The sequence below is a fragment of the Diuraphis noxia genome, unplaced genomic scaffold (assembly GCF_037042655.1).
Source record: "Diuraphis noxia isolate RWA-SAM2 unplaced genomic scaffold, SU_Dnox_SAM2 contig0003, whole genome shotgun sequence".
Lineage (NCBI taxonomy): Eukaryota > Metazoa > Arthropoda > Insecta > Hemiptera > Aphididae > Diuraphis > Diuraphis noxia.
The window spans coordinates 57,965,346-57,979,351 of record NW_028301713.1 but is presented as its reverse complement, the minus strand read 5'-3'; the positions used below and the strand labels follow the sequence as shown (position 1 = coordinate 57,979,351).

Sequence of the window (14,006 nt, the reverse complement as noted above, 5' to 3'; positions counted from 1 at the left end):
CGCTCTTCAAATGACATAAAAAACAAAAATATCCTGACAGTTATATAATCTTTGAGTATATTTACGAATTACAATTTCCTGAATAATTTGTTTGAATAATGCGTATATTATTATGATTATAGGAAATATTTGGTATGAGCGTGGTTGATTGGAATCATACAGTATACGGAAGTGATGTGATAACGCCGAGCGTAAAAATAAGATGAAAAACGTTGGCCACGGCAAGTGATAATAATTATAATTATGAATGCAACTGTTAAATGGTTTATAGGTATATGCAAAAAAAAAAATGTATACATGCGGCACTGAGGTTACAATATAATACGTTATGTTACTATTAAAATAATATTTTTTAAATAATATCGTATGACTATATAGGTATTACACTGTTTAAATACAGCCGGTGTTTCACAGATGTGTTTCGCACAACATATAGGGTCGGAGGTGGTCGTGTGTGGAGATAACCCAAAAAGCTGCTCCCCCCTCCTCGCGCAAACACACACGCAAGCACAGACCACCGGTATTTAGTCATCAGACTCGTGTAAAAAAATAATTACAATAATACTTATTGGAAAAAAAAAAGGGAAAATAATAATAATAATAGGCAACTTCGACAATAATACATACACCGTAGATGGCGTCTCGCAGACACGATCCTAACAACGCGTAAGTACGACCCCCGTGCCTATAATATTGTTGTAACTTGTTTTAGAAGTCTTCATTTTTGTTTTTGTTTAAATGATAATAATTATATTTTTTTTTTTCGACCATCAATAGATCTTTAAACAAAACAACAAAGACGACGACGACGACAATAAAATACCTTATTACATTATGTTCAGTTAACGTAAAATTAATTCCCATAATTTTAATAATATCGTGTTCATAAATATTGTTTTCGGTGACGGTGCGGTGTCGGAACAGTGAAACTCTCAGGATGTCCACGTTACAGGCCCGGCACCGTGGCCACAACATACCCGACGGCGTGACCACATTCAACGAGATCGAATATGATCGCGAGGGTGGAGTGTTCCTCAACCGGACCAAGATCGTGTTGCTGGTCATCATCGTCTTCCTGTTGTCTGCTTTTTCGGCGTTTCTCGGACGGTATACGGCTGAACGGCAACTAAGACAGGTAAATCGGAAACGAATCGAAGGGACTTCAAAATTCCTATTCAACTACGACGGTTTTGTTCGTTAAAAATTATTTTCGTAAAACATAATATTGTATGACCGTCACAACAGTGCTCGTATTCCTCTCTCCCTCTCTCCCAACACCGTTATCAAATACGTGTGTCCCATATCTATTTCCAAAACACAATAGGGTTTGAACCGAAAAGAAACGATCGATTCCCAAAACAAACTAAAATACAGATTCAATCCGTAAATGATTTTAAAATACTAAAAAACCGTTTCAATAAAATATTATAAAATAATAATACTCATCGAACCTGGAATGTTTACGAGAAGAGGTTGGGAAATTACATGGGGAAAAGGATTCAAGCCAATCTCCGCCTATATCTACACACAGAAATGTAAATTATGCATGAAGATTTTGACTTATATAACTGTTTTTTTCCGTCGTATATATTAATTATTTTATAGTGTTAACGGGTGTAATCAAGCTAGAACTATACCTTTATTGCTGCTGAAGCCTTTGGAAATAATTAATCAGTCGATGTGTTAGAAACAAAAATTAAATAATTGCATGCGAGCTATCATTTTTTTTTTTATATAATATTATTATCATCATATCACGTTTTTACGGATACAGGCACTACAGCTAGTGTACAGGTGATAGACTTATAGCCAGTGTATTCTTAAATATTATTATTTTATTCTATTTTATTTATTTCAAGTTGTGTTTGATACATTTTAATTTGGATACAATTCATAATAATATATACTTAAGAGGGCGTAACAGTAAAATATTGTATTCCTTTCATATACCCAGAGAAGAGAGACATAGTAAATACTATTTAGTTGTTATAAGTAGTAGGTTGATACACTTTATATATTGGTACAGAAGTCGCTTTAAACAACTTCTTAATTAAATATTATAATAACAAATTAGTTATAATTTAACTTCGTTACCCAATTTACAAATACATTGATTTAATTAATCTTATTAATTATATTTGATACATCGTCAGTAAATTTATAATACTAACATTCTAGTACATTTACAGTTTATGTTCAAGTATATAATTATACAGTGTGATATTAGACTAAACAGTTTCTTTTTTTATACTACCTCGCTAGAGTACATTTTACAACATATTTTTTAACTCATACATCTATGACCTACATAATGTATCCATAATTTGAAAAATTTTGAAAATAAAGCTTAAATAAGTTATTGAAACAAAATGTACATAATACAAATACATACATTTCAATGAATTTGTGAAAAAGAAATAGTTTTTGTTATTGTAGTGAACGATTCATATCTTTATTGAAAACAAGTAGGAATATAAATATATACTTAATTATAAATATATTTATTTATAGGCTATTATTTTAAGTTATTGAAATAATGAGAATAATAAAAATAAAAATTTGTTTGTTTTCAATGACTCTCCTCTTTTATTAAACCAAGGAAATTTTTTTTAGGCATTTTAATTGTTCTTATTTGCATTTCATACATAAATTAAGACAAAATCCGAACACCCGTTATTATGATAAATAATTATAAAATACACTTACTAATTGGTTATTGAATATTTTAATATATTATAACCCAATAGGGGCGACCGCCTCCCTCCGTTTTTTTCGGTGGGTGGGGTCGTAGGGGTCCGTGGGTACCCCAACAAACTATTTATGAATTATGTTCCTAATTCCTAACTTCTAAGCCATTAATATATATGGACATATGATATTTGTATACATATGCAGCACTGTAGCAGTCCGTAAGGAATAGCGAATAGGATCATAAGGATAAACAACTAGCCTGAGTTAGTGAGTAAAGTTGGCTGACAATTGATTAATATGAAATAACTTATTAATAACATACGCACTACCTGCATTGGTATTTGATACTAAAAAATAATAATCAAATTATTTAAGTTAAGTGTTAAGTTAAAAGTATTTTAGGTATGTAGTCATGTAGATACGTATAAAATACGTTATACTTGTTTGGCTGTTTAAAAAAACTTGGTAAATTATAAATTATTACATTTGACTTTATATTTGTTAAGTTGAAACCAGTTGTGAACACTCATTAGGAATAATAAAATGAAAATGAAAATAGAGTCAAAATAAGCCTCCCCAAAATATTTGAGCTAGTTACGCACTTGTGCTACTAAATATTGCAGATAAAAAATTGTAATTTAAAGTTTTTTGAACTATGAATAGTGCTTACTATGTGTGATTGTGGTTGAAAAAGTGTCATCATGAATAATTTAAAAGTATTAGTCTACAAAGTGACTTTAGATTGTTGAATACTTGCATGGGGGGTGTGTGGGGGGCAATGCCCCCAACGTTTTTATATTGTAAACAGGGGTGGCGGTCAGTATAACTTTTACTTGCCTCCCCCCCTTTTATAATATAGTTCGGCGCCACTGCTTCTGTAGACTCCTTAATCATATATTTTCTCTTTATATCTTATTTGTTATTCAGTTTGTCACATAATTTATTACATTCTTAATTAATAATTTATTTCCCAACTATTATCACTATTAAATTATAAATCCATATAGAAAAAATCTTAATAAATTACAAAACGATAAAAGTTGTTTAGCCGTGTAATATGGTATATTTGGACTTACATCATTAATAATTTATGATTATGTGTCCAATTGAATAGTGAATGTTAAATATATGGGAAATTCAAAAATTTAAATTTGTATTATTTTTTATTTTTTATTTTATAGAAAAATTTAAAATTAATATAATATTATTCTATGTAATAACTGAATGGATTTTTAAACGGGTTAATATTATTACAAATAGTTTTAAAAAACTATGTAAAAATAATGCCAGTAAAATAATAATACTATTTACGAAAGTAAAACTATTTGATAACTCAATAAATTAATTTGTACGTTTTGTTGAATAATATATTGTTTATTTGCGCTCAGAAACTTTTGAAGATCATAGATGAAAAATATATAATAATACAGTTCTTGATTTTAACATATGACACGTAAGAAATAATGCTGATAAGTTATTAAGTCCCGTGTGACATATCCGAAACAAAACACGTACATTGATAGGGTTAATATTGTCATTATTTAGTACATATATCGTGATTCGTTCGTAAAGAAAGCTGACTCGGGCGTTGCGGACAATCAAATACCATTTTTGGCTGTTGAGCCGGAGAGTTATAAGGTTTTTCTGGACCCGAAGTTATATGCCGCAGATGGGACGATTTCTAAACACGACGTCGATTACACTGGCAGAGTGGAAGTGATTTTCCGGCCTAAGACCGATACGTCCGTTATTAGCTTGCACGTTGGACTTTTGAAAATCGACGGCGAAACGATGTTAAAGCGTAGACTGAGCATGGACACGCCAACCGAACAAGTTCTCAAAGTAAGTGCACTGCGATTTACGAATCAAGTGTAACACAAATATGTACCATGGCAATTTACTTTTTGATGGTTGACACTGCCATGACGTTTCAGGATGATTCCAAATACGAGCTCAACACCGAAGTAGACGAAAGCCAGGAGACATTGACAGTGACTGTTGGCGAACCTCTCAAATCCGGACACTATTACAGTCTGTTCGTGAACTTCACGGGCACCATCGGCCAGAATCCCGATGGAGGATTTTTCAAGGTCGTTTTCGATAACAAGGAAGTCGTAAAAAACCAATGGTATGTTGCCACGAAGTTAGCTCCTCGCAAGGCAAGACATTTGATACCCTGCGTAGATAATCCGAAGCATAAGGCCATTTTTGAAATGAGTGTGGTCAGAAACCAGGACACAAGAGTTATTTTTAATACCAGAGTTAGAGCAACGGAACCATAGTAAGTTCAATCTAATATTGTATATAGTGATTTATCATTAAAACCCCAAAAAATTTTGTTCAATAAGTTTAGTAATTAATACCCACCACATAATTAAATGTACTACTTTAGCTTAGTGTAAACTGTAATCAAATAATTACAACCGTTATTTTATTCAAATAGATAATTTAGTTGTACTACATATTATATTTTTACTTAATGTTAGAATATATTTTTCAACTATCCTAAATATTATTTACTTTGAGTGGGTGATATAAATATTATATTATAATATACTATACATAATATGTCTAAGTAAAAGTGGGAATTAAAATTTTTAATATTATGTTCATGTTTTAATAGATTAAAAAATATTTCTAGTACTTCTTCTAAGTAGAAAGTTTAGAAAACTATCCAATAAAATAGTGGCATACTGTTTAAAAAAAAAAAAAGATTAAAAATTAAATAAATCGTGTTACAGCAGCGACAATCTATTCGTAGATCATTTCGAAAAAACCGGACTTATCAGACCAGACTCTTTAGGTTTGTTTATGTCAAACTTTAAGTCAAAACCTATACAAACAGACAGCTCATTAGAATTGACAGTATGGAGTCCCGATTCTACTGATTCAATTGAAATGATCACAGACGTAGTGCCAAAAACGTTGGATTTCATGACGTCTTATTTGGCAACCAATTTTCCGACCAACAAACTTGATATAGTGGTCGTCCCTAGTGCGGTCATGACTACAGCTGAAAGTCCAGGCTTAATCATGATCAAGTTTGTTAAATTAAAATCAATCATGCTAAAATTATATTAAATGTCCTAATCGCATATTGTACATTGTTGTATATTTTTAGAGATTCAATGTTGAGTACCATACATAAGTCATCGATCATCGAGTACCAGAAATCCGTTGAGTTGATGGTCATGCACGTAATCCGACAATGGCTAATGCCGTTGAGAGGACTTGATCGAGGAAGTAATGACGACAAATGGTTGAACGAAGCTATCGTGAATTTTCTAAAAATAGTGAACATCGATCACGTAAGGCTAAACAGTTATAAAATATATAATCAACGTAATGTATTATAATTAATGTACTGTGATCATGATGTTAAGATCAAACCAGCCTGGAATTTCGGAACTAGATTTCCACTGGAGAGGATTCAACCGGTCATGTTTTACGATAGTTGGACAAATTCAGAGCCACTGGTTAACTATGAACATCACTCAGAAATATATGAATACATACATTCTGTGAAAGGTATATTATGCAAGGGTATAACACGATTGCAAACGTTTTACCTTTTTTATAACACGATCGCGAACGAATGTCACTTATCGATGCATTTGTTTTTTTAGCCAAAAACCGAAAGATTGCGAACGGTTTTTTAGGCTACGTTGCTAAGTTTATATTTCAATATATATATATATATATATATAATATATAAATAATACAATGTGACGTTATAACTACGTTACAAACTAAAATACAATTATACAAAATAATAGGTCATGTTAAAAACGACGATTGATAAAAAAAATTCGATATTAATACTAATAATACTGTTCAATAATGTTTAATAAGTTACAAGCAAATAAATACACAAATAAATTTAAAAAAATTAAAATAGTTGTTCTGTATTTTTTTTTTTTTATTATTTAAATTTTAAATCAGTTTTTTGTAAATTTAAAATTAGATTCTTATGGATTTTATAATCATTTAAATTTTTTAATGTTGATCCAATTCTAGATTCATCTTTTTTGACCATAGGATTACGTATTTTATTTTTAATAGAATTTATTATTGTCAAAGTTTGTGCCTGTGTTTGTTTTAAAACTGAAAACATTGCGTGTGTTAAAGGGTGGGAGTTATAAAACTGACTTAAAATAATATATAATATAAAATCTATTTTATAATATAAATATAATTTACTAACAATGAATCTGGCAACGCTGTACGGAAAAAGGCAGGTAAAAATAAAAACGTTCGCGATCATGATACGGGAAAAGGTCCGTTCGCAATCTTTGTATTCGCAATCGTTCCATTCGCAATCTTATATCACCCATTATACAATTGTACCTTTTTTTTTTTTTCCTTCTTGAAACCGGGAACGGGAAATATACAATTGTACCTAGTCCAATAACTTTGAAAATATCATATTCAAATATGCATTTCTAGGTACATCAATATTGCGAATGTTGAACAATACATTTACCGAAGACATTTTTAAACAAACCCTTAGAGAATTCATACACACAGAGTAAGTTAATTTGATAAAATATATGAACAATATTTTTAATTTTAATCAAATTTTAAAGTACTTTGCATAATACTCGTATATTAAAAACACTATAATACCGTATTTATACATAAGTATTGAAACACCTTTATGTATTAGTAATGAAGGAAGCCATGTTATAAGTTAATAAATACACCACACTTTTCTTTTTTTTTTAAATCATTTATTAAAATAGTTTTTTACAAGCTGTACTATAGGGTACAATAAGTAAATGTTTAGTTTATCAATGAGTAAAGGTGGTGAAAGACTTGAAGGCGCTTCACATTAGAGGCACCTGAGAGCAAGTGATTTACTTAAAAGTTATGCATTTGAGATTAAGTATTGAGTAGGTCTTTAAGCCAGTGGCATCTTGGTGAATTTCCTGGAAGATAATTGGAGTAAAGTTAAGCGATGAGGCTTTTGGAGTGATCAGCCATTTTGGAGTGTAGAATAAACCTCATTCATAGCATGAAAAATTAAAAATTTAAAAATAAAATTTAACATACAGAAAAATTTATATGTATTAAATATATTTTATACTTTTCAATGTCACGAAAAAAACAATAATGTAAAATCGTATTTAATTAACTAATAAAAAAATGATTTTAAAATGTATTCAGTGGTAGTAACAAGGGGATTCTAAATATTATATATTTTTACTTTTTTAAAAAAAAAGCAGTACTCATTTTAAACTACATTAATTTAATTCTACAAAAAATGTTTAGTACTCGGCACAAATTGATTTTAGATTCTAAGTGAAACGATGGATTCATTGATTTTACAATTTTATTTATTTTTAAGTTTTATGTCATTCACACCTTTCGGTGCAGAAAAAATGCTTAGATTTTCTACTTTTATATCTTTTTTGATGGCAAAGTGAATCTAGTTGGTACCTTTGGAAAATAAAAAGTAAAAACATTATTGTATACTTGTAATAATAATTTATCATAACTAGATAATTTGAATATTTTTTTTGCATTTAAAAATCTATAAACTTAATGTATCTCATATTTTGAACCTCTTTAGCTAAGAGTTTTAACAAATCGTGCACTCAATTATTTGGAGTTTATTTTAAATCTTTCCGACTTTGGAAGTCGACTTTATTTACATATATATTTTTTGTACTGAGATTTAAACGTAATAATTTAAAGTTGTTGTACATAAACAATTAAAATATTGATCTAAAATAGAATACTATTAATAAATAATAACATACAACATATTATTACGATATTAAGTATTGAAATGGATGTACTATAAACTAAACATATTAATAGTAGAAATAGATATTAATAATATTAATATAATAATAATGAAAAAATAATTAAGTGATACCTAATGGTTTTAATGACTGGTAATTAATACCAAAAAATTCTATTAAACAATAAATTAATTTAGGACTGTTATAATTGTAGCAACTAGTAAGGACTAATGACTGAAATAATGGGCTGATATATTAGTGGGCTGGTCGCTATCCCCTGATAATAAAGTTTAAGCAAGGAATTATTGTTCCTGGATAAAGTAGGTATTGGTAAAATATCTGGTTACTTCTAAGCATGATTTAATTTTTTAAATGTATGACTGTAGCCTTGTTTTAAGGTGATGGTTTTTTTTTAAATATAACGTATAGTGCTTCTTAAAGTCTTTTGTTTGGCACACAACTAATTTTTTAGCTTATTTGTGCATCAAAACATATTAGAGTACATTTAGTGGGTACATTTTATATTTATATTATTTTATGTATCCATATACTTTTTAGAATTTACAAATATAAAGATACAATAAGTTTTTGGACGTTGTTGGACGATAATGCCAGAAACAAATCCGTGAAATTACCAGAAAGCTCTGCTGTCTTGCAGATAGTAGATACGTGGATGAAAAACAAAAACTATCCGTTGATAAAATTACAAATCGACGGCGATGATTTAGTTATAAAACAAGTAATAAATTGAGTTCGATTTCTGTATTGTACTTTTATAATATAACAATGGTATAACATATTTCAATATTTGTAACTATAACATTATTGTCTTGTTTTTATCTGTCAAGTTTCGATTCGATTACGATGAACCTAAACCGACCAATGATTGGGTGATTCCAATCACTTTGACTAATGGCGCTGGGTACAGCACAACAGTGTGGCTTGAAAACAATCCAGAAACCAGAGTCCCAGGATATATTTCATCATCGAATGGTACTTGGATATTGGCCAACCTACACCAAACAGGTTAGGTCAGTGATATAAGAAAAAAAATGCAATAATCGGTTGTATTTATGTCGGATGTTTAGTTTAGGTTAGGTTAGAATAGGTGAGTTAGGTATATATTATATAAACATTTATATAATAACACAACATAATTCAATAAAATATGTATCCCAAAACTCGTCATATTTCAATGTATATACATATATTACACAATTGAATACGCCACTTCGAGTGTACGCACCAGCCGGTATTGGTAGCTCCCAGTTGGTTGACCACCCAATATTTTTAGCAACAAAATCCTTGGCACATAGCACTTAATTGCCATAGGCTACGGACTTAGGATCAATTTAAAAAAAAAAAAAAACAAAAATTATAATATTATAACACGTAATTTATACTGTTAATATGATTCAAAATCATTAAAAGGTGACTGGGGACATAACAACGCCAATGCATCAATAAGGCATCTCCACTACAATAATCGTGATGATTTTTTGGTTACAAATCTTCAAAAAAAAACTCGGTTTCAAATTAAATTATTGTTTGTATTTCAGGTTACTACAGAGTGGCATACGATGACGCTCTATTAGATAGGATATCTTACGAGATAAGTAACGGCAAATCGTTTGACGAGTACACCGTGGCACAGTTGGTTGGAGATATTTTTGAAGGAGCTTTTTCCGATGTTATCGGATTCAGTTATGCCTTAGGATTTCTAGAAAGAGTTATCCAAAAAGCCGGCCTGAATCCCGGATACTGGCACGCCATTTATAATGCATTCAATAAAATAGAGATGGTGTTGCACAACACTAAACATTACGATTCTCTTTCGGTATGTATGCAATAATATTATATTCATGCGCAACGATGAGATCCCTTATAATACGTCATTAAGATTTGGTGGTTAATAAGCTGTTTACTATAAATGGTAGTTTCGCAGTAAACAAAATAAGCCCTACTAGAACCGTTTAAATTCTAATGTACCTATATTGATTTGCGTTTAAGAACGTTAATACAATTATATAGTAAGTTATTTTTATCTGAATTATTAATTACATTGATTATTAGTTATTATACAACTTCAAATAATTAGACCATATCATAAAAGTCTTGAAAAACGTCAAACCTGATTTTCATCTCATAAAAGTAAATACCCTAACCAAACTAATCGGAAGGCAGGGTGAAATATGAAATAACTACTTTTTAGAAACCATTTTTATTTTATTATAGCGTAATAACATCTCTACGTTCCCTCCCTAAAAAAAAAAAATGGTAAAAATTATAGTAAAATGGTGTAACCGAATGTCACGGGGGAGGAAACAGAAATATTGCAAAATTACAGTGGCACTTGTTGGGTTTGAGTGAATTTGGTTTCAGGAAAAACGGAAATGACGGTTAGGTTAACATCAAAGTTTGGCATGTACAGGTGACAGCTAACGTAGTAATATTGTCATACGTAGGTAGTAAGTACCAGAATATTAACGAGGATAGAGCCTATGGTCTTTCAAATCCTTTTTTACACTAGTGACGTACGATGTGCGAATTTGACAGCAAGAAAATTCACAAAAACCTGAGAGCTCACCCATCCGGGAACTATAGTAACACCAATTTACGCTTGACTCTGTCACACGTTTGTAACCGATGCCAAACACCTCACCGCACCAGACCAACACACTTACTACCATTACCTACCTATATTATTCAGAAATTTCAACTCCTCTGTTTATTATTTTATTATAATAGGATTTATTCTTTGTGCCCGATATACGAAAATTGTATTTTAATTAACTAACCATAATATAATATAATGAAAATAATTTCCAAAGAGTTAATAATTACCTACAGATAAAATCTAATTTTAGTATTAACACCACATCATTTTTTTTACCACATACTAACCAGTTAATGAAAATAAAATAAATTTGTATTTTATTCTCATTCTGTTAAATGGAATACTATTTTAGTTATCTATTTTAATTTGTATATTACTGAAAATGTAATATTTATAACTGAAGGTTTATATGGAAATGGTGGTTGAAAAAGCATATGATATGTTTCAAGCAAGTACAATTGATTCACCGGACAAAATATTAGGCAAAATGGATACGTTAAATTTTGCTGGACGTGTTGAATTGAAAAAATGTGTCTGGTGGGCTAGAGAACAGTTTAATAATTGGAAGCAGACAACAACTGAAATAAATACGTAATTATGTATTCACTTAAATTATAATTACTTATTAGTATTAATTATTAACATCAGTTAAAAGTATATAAAGATAGTAAATTCCAAATTATTAAAAAGCATAACACGTTACTCGATATTTTTCTTGTACAAGAAAAATCTATAAATCATAAATACGTTTTTGTTAATAACTAAAACTTAATAAGTTACCATAACTAAGAAAAACTGATCAAAAATAATAAACATGTATTTTCATCCAAAGACATAATATTTACGTTCAAAATTGATTAATGAATATTTTTTTAAATTTTCTGAAATTAATTTATTATTTAAATACATAACCATTATAGACTTAGCTGTCACTTAATAGGAATCAATCACACATTCACTCGAGAGTAACTTATTCACTTCGAATTTTTCTCAGTCCCTCAAGACACTCTACATTCTATGTGTGAGCTATAGTTTATACTTTATAGGCTAGCAAAATAATACCTATATGTAATTTCACAAAAAAAATTCAAGAATAATGGATATTTTTTGTAATAGTTCTAAACTATGGCATACCAATAAATAACATGATAGAATAAATATAATAAACCATGAAATTATATAATACATTTTTCCGATGATATATTATACGAGTATCATTTTTAGATTGATGGGAATGAAAGAATTTTTTTTATTCAAAATAAATTTTTATAGTATCAACTTTTGATATAATATTTTAAAATTCCGTGGTTGGTATATTAAGTATTTACTATATAGTATTTGTGTTTAATTTTAATTTTTTTAATTTTTAGTTTAATCTGATCTAAGCCATACATTACACACTGCAAAACATTACAAATATTTTCACAAACACTATTTAAGCATTATTAAAGTTTTTTAGATGCACTTTTTTTGATATTATGTTGAATAAGAAAAGGAACCTCATTTTTAATTTTAAAAAAGTGCCTTAGAAGTTGTTATGGTTTGAAAAAAAAATGGCTTGAAATGCAGAATAATTTTATATCATTAATTTTTTTTTTTTTTTTTTTTTAATATTAACAAAATTACCTATTGATAAAATTATGAAAACAATTGAACTAGAAAGTCTAAAATTGTATTAAAGTATAAACAGAGTATAATACAGATGAAGTAAAATTAAGGGTGGAATACAAAATATAATACTCATTTTTTAAAACGTTTGAAACAAAATTAATTAGCACAACAAGTAAAAATAATAAAAATTACTCTATTAATTTTTATCTATACATGATATAAACACAAAATGAGAGGTTCATCTAAAATTCCAATTTTATAACCATATATGATGTATAAATGTGTAATGTTAACCCTCAATAAATTATACTTTTATATTTATTTAAGTAATTTATTTTTAATTATCTCTGCAATATAATAGAAATTCATTAGATTCAATGTCTATAATTTTTTATCACAGTCAAATATCCATATATTTCCAATATAATTAATATTGTGCTTAAATTTTGAGTTATGTAATTATTCGCTATAGGTAGTAGGTTTTTTTTCTAAAATTACTTCTATATAAAAAAAAAATATAGCAATTAAGTATTAAACTCGATTTTAAAATGATTCAAGTTGATTAAAATTATATAGATAAGTACATTATATAAGTATTAAGAATGACCCATACAATTATTCCTACGAACTATCATAAGTATTTTTTCAATGAAAAATGTGACCCAGTCACACCCAAACGCATATGCACGAAGCACTTTAAATCTAAGTAGCTAATGATAAGTTGATATGATTATCTAAGTTCGGATGTGTTATAATTTAAAAGTTTTTATAACGTGTACAGCATAATATATACATAGCTCACGAACGAACACACAATCTCTCTCTCTCTCACACACACACACACACACATACAAATTAACTAAGAACTAAATTTTCTTTAAGAAACTTTTATGTTTACTAAATGATTTATATGTAGACACAGTACTAACTTACTAACTTATTGTTAATTTCCTTTACAGTATCGCACCAAACGATCGTAAATCCGTTTACTGTACTGCTATGCAATATGCCACAAAGTACGATCATAGATTTATGTTGAGTAAATACACAAATGCTAAATGGACGCCAGACAGAAAATCCATAGCCAAAAGCTTTTCGTGTTCGCGAAACCCACAATTTTTACAAAAGTACATTCGAACACATCATTAAACGACGGGCAGATATTATTTTATAAATTCTATATTATACAACGTTACAGGATATTAACAGCGGAAGAAGTGAAATACGACGACTTGACCGACATTTGGCAATCAATTTTAGATAATCCAACTGCGGGTCAATACCCATTCAATTACTTGAGAAACAACTGGGAAACGCTAAATCAAGAGTAAGTTAAATGT

General features: G+C 29.1%; 1 protein-coding gene across 3 annotated transcripts in view; it reads left to right on the top strand.

Annotated features, from left to right (window-relative positions):
• Window positions 1–512: 512 nt before the first annotated feature.
• The window catches only part of LOC107161270 (aminopeptidase N-like), a 15,170-nt gene continuing 1,676 nt past the window's right edge, over window positions 513–14,006 (top strand). Inside the window, exons 1-14 of one of the 3 annotated variants that reach the window (XM_089222538.1) lie at window positions 513–666; window positions 925–1,135; window positions 4,264–4,533; window positions 4,626–4,972; window positions 5,433–5,732; window positions 5,813–5,999; window positions 6,075–6,219; window positions 7,138–7,219; window positions 8,997–9,177; window positions 9,287–9,464; window positions 9,998–10,275; window positions 11,459–11,646; window positions 13,626–13,793; window positions 13,865–13,993. In XM_089222538.1, coding sequence (XP_089078664.1) covers window positions 635–666; window positions 925–1,135; window positions 4,264–4,533; window positions 4,626–4,972; window positions 5,433–5,732; window positions 5,813–5,999; window positions 6,075–6,219; window positions 7,138–7,219; window positions 8,997–9,177; window positions 9,287–9,464; window positions 9,998–10,275; window positions 11,459–11,646; window positions 13,626–13,793; window positions 13,865–13,993 — 2,696 coding nt within the window. In that variant the 5' untranslated portion in view covers window positions 513–634. The other 2 variants (XM_015508002.2, XM_089222539.1) reach the window with 2 other exon arrangements.